At 44.3% G+C, this 9531-nt stretch overlaps 4 protein-coding genes across 4 annotated transcripts, besides 17 other annotated features; 1 reads left to right on the forward strand and 3 right to left on the reverse strand.

The window, feature by feature from the left end:
- On the reverse strand, positions 1-402 carry Tc00.1047053508975.4 (hypothetical protein, conserved; the record flags this gene model as incomplete). The annotated part of the gene is made up of 1 exon (XM_800959.1): positions 1-402. A coding segment is annotated over one exon (402 nt), but the record flags the coding sequence as incomplete, so codon positions are not given.
- Positions 1-5115: a sequence feature (heterozygous, Esmeraldo-like haplotype).
- Positions 732-2303, reverse strand: Tc00.1047053508975.10 (acyl-CoA dehydrogenase, mitochondrial precursor, putative; the record flags this gene model as incomplete). The annotated part of the gene is made up of 1 exon (XM_800956.1): positions 732-2303. The coding sequence occupies one exon, from the start codon at positions 2301-2303 to the stop codon at positions 732-734; it is 1572 nt and encodes a 523-aa protein (XP_806049.1).
- Positions 2426-2468: a microsatellite.
- Positions 2478-2507: a sequence feature (AT_rich).
- On the reverse strand, positions 2528-4876 carry Tc00.1047053508975.20 (hypothetical protein, conserved; the record flags this gene model as incomplete). The annotated part of the gene is made up of 1 exon (XM_800957.1): positions 2528-4876. The coding sequence occupies one exon, from the start codon at positions 4874-4876 to the stop codon at positions 2528-2530; it is 2349 nt and encodes a 782-aa protein (XP_806050.1).
- Positions 5116-5241: a sequence feature (areas merged during assembly that could not be assigned to a particular haplotype. This can correspond to areas where the two haplotypes were merged or to regions with more than two copies in the genome that were merged during assembly.).
- Positions 5210-5471: a mobile genetic element.
- Positions 5242-5326: a sequence feature (haploid, non-Esmeraldo-like haplotype).
- Positions 5327-6293: a sequence feature (heterozygous, Esmeraldo-like haplotype).
- Positions 5599-5622: a microsatellite.
- Positions 5895-5927: a sequence feature (AT_rich).
- Positions 6294-6505: a sequence feature (haploid, non-Esmeraldo-like haplotype).
- Positions 6479-6907: a mobile genetic element.
- Positions 6506-7581: a sequence feature (areas not merged during assembly with more than two copies in the genome that could not be assigned to a particular haplotype).
- Positions 7582-8139: a sequence feature (areas merged during assembly that could not be assigned to a particular haplotype. This can correspond to areas where the two haplotypes were merged or to regions with more than two copies in the genome that were merged during assembly.).
- On the forward strand, positions 7621-8754 carry Tc00.1047053508975.30 (UDP-Gal or UDP-GlcNAc-dependent glycosyltransferase, putative; the record flags this gene model as incomplete). The annotated part of the gene is made up of 1 exon (XM_800958.1): positions 7621-8754. The coding sequence occupies one exon, from the start codon at positions 7621-7623 to the stop codon at positions 8752-8754; it is 1134 nt and encodes a 377-aa protein (XP_806051.1).
- Positions 8140-8328: a sequence feature (heterozygous, Esmeraldo-like haplotype).
- Positions 8329-9347: a sequence feature (areas merged during assembly that could not be assigned to a particular haplotype. This can correspond to areas where the two haplotypes were merged or to regions with more than two copies in the genome that were merged during assembly.).
- Positions 9139-9358: a mobile genetic element.
- Positions 9348-9531: a sequence feature (heterozygous, non-Esmeraldo-like haplotype).

The following is a 9531-nucleotide window of genomic DNA, read 5'->3' on the forward strand; positions in this document are numbered from 1 at the left end:
GTAGTGAACCCGATGCACCAATAAGTTACCACTACGCACCATCTTGTTCATCGTCCAGTAAGAAACGTTGGCGTATGGAACCCATTCCCGCGTTCCTGGAACACCCTGGACCGCGTGATAACGGTCGACGTTGGCTAAGCGATAATACGGTACCTTAAATAGTCCATATTGATTATATTGAAAGCATGTAACCTTACGTTGTAACATCTTCTGTCGCGTCCCTGATATCGTCTTCGATAATGGCTCATCAATTTGCGAAACGGCACGACAAACACTGTGCAGCCAACTGTCGCGAAAAGACTTTTCATACATTAGCCTAGATTCCAAAACAAAGTGGGTATGTCGTTTTGGCACATCCTGACCTATATGTCGCATGAGAAATCCCACACTCAGCCGAAGCATTGCGTGCTATTAGCCACACGCCTTTAAAAGTAACAACCAATAATACTTTGGCTACACTTTACCTTTAGAAACAAGAAGAAAAAAAGCTGCCCGTAAAAAAAACAATAAAAAAAAGAAAAGCAAAACCCCAGTACAGTCTCAAGTACGGTGCTGAACTATCGTTGTTTTCTTTAATTAGATATCTCTACCCATTATTTTATTTTATTTTCTCTCACCCTCTTTCCTTTCCTGTCGTTATTTCGACTTCGATGTTCATTTTGGATTTTTTATTTTTGTGATTTCTTTAATAAATTCACTTCCCGATTATTATTACCCTTCGTATTCTTGAACTACTGCAATGCATCATCACAAACTTCAAGGGCGATACGCTTATAAACATCATCAGCAGTCTTACCAATGTTGCAACATTCTTCACTGAGGATCCTGGCTCGTTCAACTGAAAATCGGATGAAAGCTGTCGCCAATTTCCCCTCAACTTTTGCTGAAGGAAGACCCTTTGTGACACACATGGAAGCCCTCGACGCGACAGCTGAAGCTGCATAAAGCATTGATGCGGCCTCACCAAGCCTATTAAGAAGAAGCTGCTGATAGGGAACCTGTGAACCACTCTTTACAAACGTTGCCTCTACAGCATCACCAAAATTCACCACTGCCTCGTCAATTAGCGATGATTCTGGAATATTTTTTATAGGTACACTGTCACGTACACCCAGAAAACGAAGTGCTCTTGCTTGCATCATCTGCAAAGTTGAAGCCTTCTGAAAAAAAAGACCATATTCTTCAACACCACAACAAACAGCTGTAGAATAAAGGAAATCTCGCGACTCCATTAAATCAATAAAGGTTGTGGCATAACGGAAGTAGTTGTCTATTGTCGTGTTGGGTGATTTCAATAGTTCCAGCATACGTAAAAGCTGAGCTGTGGTGGCTTGTACAAAGGCACTGACAAGGGTGCATTCCAACAAACTATCCTCTGCAGGTATGTCCATGTTAGCTGTCAGTGCATACAGAGTCGATTCCATGGCATAAATTGCACAAACAAAATAAGGAAGGATTTCGGTAATTCCTTCCTCAGCATTTACGCCCTGCAACTCCTCTACGAGGCGTTTCATTATACCCAACAAAGATACGGCATAAAGATATTCGTCTGTAAACAATGCAATCATTGCATCTTTGAATCCCTCACCCATTACACCAACGACATCAGAGACAGGAGTATTTTCTAGAACAATGCTGTCCCCTTCAATTCTTAGGCCCTTAGCATCCTTTGCGCAGATAAAAAGAGAACTACGATTTGCAACAGTGGCGCCTTCTTCTGAATTCCTCTGAATAACCGTTTTAGCTAGCACCAGAAAATGTGTGGCCGATGCTGCGTCAGCACATCGTTTCTGGCCTGTCAATACATAGCTCCCAGTATCATTCATTACAGCTCTGGTATTATTCATACTTAGATCACTTCCAAATCCATCTTCTTCAATAGCCCACCCCATCTTTATAGTTCCATCCGACATCGCTGTTAAGTACTTTCCTTTCAAATCTTTGGTGCCAGTAGACGCCAAGACATGGGTACACACACCGCTGTGTTGCATGGTGGAGAATGACTTGTCAATGCAATTGTTACCTAATTCTTCATAGATAAGAGCATGAGCAGTGTGCCCTAGTCCCAATCCACCGTATTCTGTGGCGATTTGTGCTCCATAAAGGTTCCCGAGTATATTTTTATTACTTCGAATGCTTTCCAGTACGGATTCAAGATTTTCCGCTTCATCACCGTCCATTTTTCTACAGGGATAGGGAAACATCTCTCCCGGTATTATTTTAAAGTTAAAAATACCTCCTAGATAGGAGACTTTGCGGAAATATTGTGTCCGTTCAAAGGCTTTAGAAAATCTTCGCATCATTCACAGCAGACTGATCTCGTTCTGAACACCTTTATTATGGCCAAATGGGGCAAATAAGCAAGAAGAAGAAGAAAAAAAAAAAAAGAATCCCAGAGAGCATTTTTATGATGCATAGAAATAGCTTTTTTCTCCTTTTTTTTTTTTTTTTTTTTTTTTTTTTTTTTTATGGATCACTTTAATATTGATAAAAAAATATTTATTTTTCAGGTGTTTATTTGTATCGCTTAGTATTGCATTTCTTCATTTGAATGATTCTTTAAATCAGCTATGTTAAAGGGCAAAGTTGTCCATTTGGGAAAAACGCGCTTGTAAAGATCCATGCATACAATATCGTGTTGCATAACTTGATCATTAAGAGAAGCCTTAAATAATCCATGAGTTCCAACAGCTTTAGTTATCTTTCCTCGCCTTCCCATCCGAGTATGTAAATCCACGGGCTGGAACCATCGCACATCATTGTAATTAAAAAACATATATTTCACTACAATTTGCTTCTTGTGGATAGTCGCCACACGACCTGTCAACACTGCACGCTTTAGAATCAAAAGATCGGGGTTTGGAGGCAGCGCTCCGCCAAAGCATGCTAACCGTAGAGAATCTCCAGATTTTTGTTCTTCCAAAGAGGGTACTTCAAAAAGAAGAATCGGACATGGTTGATAAGAAATCGGTCCAAAAAATGAAGCCATACAAAAACTCTCAGAAGGATGAAAAAAACGAGCAAATTTCGTGCGATCAGATGCCGTAATATCGCTAAACAAAGGAGACACATAAAACTTCCGGAATCCAATGTGAGCCAACATGGGTGTCTTTGACTTGATTGGCTCTTCCCATTCTAGGTTTCTCTGAACTTGGAAATGCAATACTGACCATTTTTGCTCGTGTTCCAACTGACCTGAAGCTATAATATACCCACTAGTCATCGCGTTTTCCCAGACAATTTTTGGAACTCCTACAATAGTAATGTAAACAAATTGATTAATAACCACAGGACCCTCAGCACATTTTTTTAGAGCCGCCTTTCGAATCCGTGTTATACCTTGTAACTTGTATATGTAGGCATAGTGTGGCGGAAGATTCTCTGTAATATCCCATTTGCCTGTTGGAAAGCTTTTTAATCCACGGTATTTTGCAAATCTCTCTCTAGCGGGCAAATTCAAAGGCGTATTAACCATATCCGGATTCCATGCATCCCCTTCGCTTTCTTCACGAATTCTTTCAATTTCTGCTTCACGTTCTTCATCTGTCACTCGCTCCAGACGAATAATATCCTTCACCTTAAGAAAATCAACGTCAGTTTTTGAGGTGTGATGCGACAAGAATTCTGCGCCAACAGATGCGTCCTCCTCTCCCATTAAATTTATTGGCATCGGAGTTTCTTCCGATATCTCGTTTTCTTCAAGGTCATACCATGCCGCTTGATAGTCTGAGACACCTTCGGGGACCCTGATCTTTTTCGTACCCAATGAGTGGTGATAAGCCAGATCCTCCTCCGTGGGTCCCTCCGCATCCTCAAGAGTGGTATTAGCTTGGACATGCTCTAGCGGCTCTCGCTGATCCACCTGAGAGTAATCAGCATAATGAGAATCTCCAGAAGTTGGATCATTGAAGGAAATGCCCTCAATTTGATACGTTCCATAATTAGTGAGATGAATTAGTTGTTTAGAAGAAATAGGCATCCCTCTTAAATAGCCCCCAATTATTAATTTATGAGTATCACTAAGGTAGCTGCCCTGCTCAACTACCAAGTAGGGATGTTGCTCACGCCATAACAAGGAACGCAGTTTGGTAACTTGTAGATGACGCAACAATGAGTCATATTCATTATCCTCGATTATAGCAAATGTCCTTGTTGTGTCCGGAAGGACCGAGGTAAAGTAACGTTGATGTACCCGCAAAACCTTTTGACGTTGTTTTTCGGCAAAGGTTTCCAAATTCTGTAAAACGACAACAATGCTCGGTACTCCTTGCGCATTTAAAGCAGTAATCATGCTCCTTGTAAAGTCCGTGATACATAACCCAATATCTCCAAACCACGTTGTCCCACTAGCCATGGAGCAACCCTCATCATGATCGTATTCAATAGGCGGAGCGTCTTGCATTTCTCGTATAGTCTGTTGAACTGACTGAGATGCGTCCAATGTAAAAACCAAAAAATCTGCAACCTTAGCAATGTCAATACAATCTTGATCATTATATTGATTTTCCCACATAAAAGTAAAATTCGCCTTTTTTTCCTTTGATGTCATGGAAAACGGAAAACATGTATCGGGCTTAACCCCACCCATGGCCCGACAGATCCCCTGAACAACTAAATCGGTGTTCCCTGATTCATTTGCAGGAATTACCCCGATCACTCGCGGAGCGCCACCAAGGCTTCCCATTCGATTAGTTTTAAGAGCCGATGCAGATCTTTTGCGTTGTAATATTACAGACTTTCGGATTCGTTCCTTTGTTCCCATAGGAAGAAAGGTCTTTACTCCTGTTGCGTTTGAATTAAAGGAACGTCCCCTCGCATTTCCGGCAAACGCACGTTTAGAGCTAAAACGTTGCTTATGAGCCTTGTTTCTCGGCATCCCAACCCAAAAAACAGATATCCCCAAAGAATCTGAAAATCAAAAAAAAAAATTTCTGTGAGGTTGTTTCGTAAGGTTTAAAAAAAAAAAATAAGAAGAAGAAAAATTTTTAATTTGCACAGAAAAATCGTGTTCGAAATGTCCCCTTCCTCAGCAGGTATGTGAGTATTCACCGGAGCTGCCGACCGGATCCTGATATTTTCCATGAATAAAATAAAACGGGAAAAGGTTAATGAAAATGAAGTGGCCTCGCCACATCCCTTTTTTCTCTAAGCATATATTTTATGACAACCACTCTTGTGAAACAGTGCATTGTATTCGGATTGGAAACTTTTGTTACCCAAAATTGAAAGACCTTGGGCTCTTCCAGCCACACGACCACGCCGCAGGGTGAGGATCACAAAGTGGGCGGGCGGGACGGCAGAAGCAAAAACAATTAAAAATCGTCCAGATCCCACTGCCTCCCTGCTTCCGGAACCGTGCCAGTCGAAGGTTCATAAAATAGGGAAAACACGAACAAAGATAACTTCTTCTTATCAAAATTTATTAATTCAGATTGCCAGCCCTCCCACGAATATTTTTTTCGCAAACTTCTAAAAAAAAAACAAAGATAATGTATATATAATCATCTCTCGAAACAAAAAACAACCTCAGTTTCAAGGTAAAGATATTTGTTCTGCTAGTAAGAAAAACTTAATTAGACATGTTGCGACCAAACAACAGTTTTTGTTGTTGTTGTTGTTGTTTATTTTGCAAGATTATGACGCCAAAGCGGCTCAAATAAAAAATCCACAAGACAAATTATGCAGATCGACCACAGCAAAAATATCAATAAGCAAAAAAAAGCCTTATACCAAGATGGCAGAATCAAAACAACACAAATCATACCTCTAATGAGGTCTCTGTACCTTCAAAAGAATAAAGTTGGCACCGATCCAACCCATTAATTGGCACACTTCTCTCCGTGTGTTTCATTGTGCAATATTCTGTATCTTTGTTTAGAATTTAATTGCTTGTCATTTTTTTCATTTATTTATTAATTTATTAAATTGCTAATAAAACCAAAATTCACAGAAAGCCCCGCCACATATACAAAACGATACGCATAAAATAACAGACAGAAAGAAAAAAAAAACGCACGTTTTAACAGCAGGATAAGGTAAACGCCACATTCCACACATCGTTTTTCCTCTATCTTTGCCATAGGTATCCAAAGAAGCGTCTTGAATTCAAAAGGAGTCTGTGAGAATCAAAAAGAAGACTTGTGGTGTACCCTCCGTTCTCTTGCTCAAAATTGACATTCGTGATTTCTTCGTTCCTGCGATGGGATTCGCATGCACACACACAGCAAAACAACTGCAAGAAGGCGGGTACACGTCGTTTTACGCGGGAGGTGTAATAAAACAATAACTGTTGTAAATCAGTCTAGCGGCCCCTAAATTGGAAAGAAAAAAAAAAAATTTAGTTTAGACCCTTAAAATAAAAACAAAAAATATATCTGCACGCCACACTTCCAGCAAAAACGCCACGAGGCCCACGGTTGCTAAAACCTTCGTTCCAACCCCACCAACGCACCACCGCGCACGCAAAAAAAAAAAAAAGAATAATCTTCCGGGCAGCTGGCCGGATCCTGAAATAATCTATGATAACCAAACAAGTTAGGAAAAAAGGTTCTTTAGTTAATTGCTTCAATGTTTTCTTTTCAATATATATAATTCTGTGAACCACTAGCATGGTCCTTTGTCCTCAGTTAGGATTTGAATATTATTACTTACGAAGTGGCAGACTTTTGGGTCCTCCAACCACAAGACCCCGTCGCGTGGTGGGAATCAAAAGTAGGTGGGTGGGATGGCAAAATAAGAACAAATATTATCTGGCCCCTATCGGCTCCCTGCCCCTACAAAGTCGCGTTCTTCCCAAAAAGATTCATACGGTAGAAAGTATCATAAATAATGCCTTCATTTATCAGGATATACATTCATCAATTAAGTTAGCCAGCTCTCCCACGATCATTTCTTTTCACAAGCTCCTAAAAAAAAAACACAACATCTGCACAACAAAAAATCTGCTACACAAAACGGGAATCCACCCGAAGCGCCGCCATTCCGCAGATTAATTTAAACAACGATGTGAGAAACAAGACACCGCAGGCATCGCGCCACACACACAGGAAAAAAAAAAAAAACGGTTTCTCGGTTGACTACCTCACCGTGACGCCGTGGTGCTTCACCGAGTGATGCGAGTGTAATTTTTTAAAAACCTAATAGCTACTTCTTCTTCAGTGCAGCGCTGCGGATCTCAACCTGTACAGCACCGCTGTGTGGTCACCGCCGCGCTGCCGACGTTTATATTTTTGCTTTGTAATACCGGCTGCATTTTGGCATGGTTAGTTTGAATTATTTGGAAACGGCGGTGGAAATGCATGGGGAAGCGGGCATCGCCCTTACTGCGGCCAATTGTCCGGATTGTCGGCGGAAGCCGAAAGCCAGCAACGTTTTCTTCGCGGGGTCGTTGTTGTTGGTGCAGGGTGGCCGGAATAAAGCAGTGCGCGGACCAGCCGCGTCTTGCTGGGGCGCCGTTGTAACACCATGAGGCCTGGGGGCACGCGTTGCCGCAATGCGGGTCATCGAACCAATTTGCGAAATTACCAGAAAAGAAAATAAAAAGACTTCTGTTATGCCGATGATCGCTCACTTCATTCTTTTTTTTTTTCTTTCGCCCAGCCTCTCACACCAATAGCGACCATGGCGAAACCGAAACTGCTGATGCTTAGACAGAAGCTGAAGCGGGCTACTGTGCTGCTGATTCCCTTCATTGTGGCCACGACTGTTCTGACCCTCAGGTTCGACACCGCTGCCGATGATGGGGCGCCGGAGCCCAACAACCTCCGCCACTCGCGCGCCACCGCGGCGGAAGATGCAGCACTTGCTCACGTCCCACGCAGTGTTGTGGAAACGCGGAGCCGGCGGGAGTACCTTGTTGTGCTGGGCATCCCCTCCGCGGACGACGAAGAGAGGCGAACACGACGCAACTTGCAGCGGACGACGTGCTGGCGGCACCCCGGAGCGGCAACGAGGGCGAACGACTTCACCGGTGCGATGCTCGTGCTGTACGTTCTTGGGCGGCACCCGTCGCACGGCTATGACTACTCTGCCGCGCTGCTGGAGGAGGCGGCGCAGTGGCAGGATGTGGTTGCGCTGCCGATGAATGAGGGCCGCGTGTCCCCAACAAAAAAGGCGGGCGTTGGTGGAGAAATTGGGACTGAGGCGGAGATTGGTATGAGCCGCAAGACGTACATGTGGTTTGACCTTGCGCTCCGTCTTTTTCCGACCGCGAGGTACATTTCGAAAGGCGATGACGATATTTTTCTCCGTGTGCCGCTGTTCGTTGCTCACCTGCGCCTCCTGCCGCGCCGAGGGGTCTACATGGGGTTCCAAATTGGTAGCTCCCATTTTGGGAAAAAGGGCTTACCGGGTAGCACGTATATGATGGGCTGGTGTCACACGATGTCGAGGGATGTGGCGGAGGCGTTGGTGTCGTTCAAACCGCTGCGGCGCCTGGCGTACCTGCCGTACAGCGAGGAACGCTATGAAGAATTTGCCCTGCTGCGGTTTCAGCACGAAGATGTCATGGTTGCTTGGGTTCTTGAAAAGGTGGTGAATTACAAGCCGCTGGTATACGTCAAGGTGCTGCCCTGTCATTTCCATGACGCCCGCAATCGCACAGGGCACTCGCAGGTTGTGCCTACCTCGATGTGTGTTCATCACGTGCGGGAGGACGACTACGCAGCACTGATGGCGCGCTTCGGCAACGACACGTCGCCTGTTGCCCATCTGTGGCAGTATTCGGAGGACGTGATATACCCTTGGTGTGATTAAAGATTGAAGGAGATGCGGTTTCTTTTTTTTTTTTTTTCTTTTGAGCGAGTTAAATATTAATGTGTATCCTAATTATTTGCTTCGTCTTGGTTTGTGTTCTGTGTGCTCTGTGGCCGAACGACGTGGAATGTGTCACCGGCCGCCCCGTGCCCCTGCGGAGCGTGCCACTCCCTGTCCTTGACCCGCGTGCGGGACGTGGTGGTGGAGCCAGTGGGAGCCCGTTGCGTTGTGCTGCGGGAGCGCTTCTGCTGGGAGCACGTGGTGAGTATGTGCGTGTGTGGGCCGGGCCGCCAAGGAAAGATGTATGTAGGTTTGTTTTTGCTATTATCCTTTTTTTTTAGTTGTGCGATTGGTGGATGGATGGGGTTCAGCGTGTTTTTTTATGGGCTTGTGAAATGAATGTTTGCGTGGATAGCTGGCTGCCCAAATCAATATATGTCCTGATAATAAGAATATATATTTCTCTACGACTCTTCTCTATCTTATGCATTTTGGGAAGCTCACGACGTAGGGGAATCAGGGAACTGATGGCGGCAAGAAATGTTTTCAATATATTTTATTTTTGCTTCTTCGCCCGCCCCTTGATTCGTTCCCTGCGGCGCGGCAACGCCAATGGCTCACGCCCCCTGCTTGTTGATGATGCGGCCTTTCCTCTCTTTTTCCCGTGCGTGTTCTTGCGTAGCCGTGTGCGAAGAGTAGGTGCGGCGCGATGGTGTGCGGGCCGGGTGACGGTTGCACGCCCATGGCAGGTGCCGCGGTGGGAGCGACCGCGAGCTG

Source organism: Trypanosoma cruzi, genomic scaffold, assembly GCF_000209065.1.
Source record: "Trypanosoma cruzi strain CL Brener 1047053517109 genomic scaffold, whole genome shotgun sequence".
Lineage (NCBI taxonomy): Eukaryota > Euglenozoa > Kinetoplastea > Trypanosomatida > Trypanosomatidae > Trypanosoma > Trypanosoma cruzi.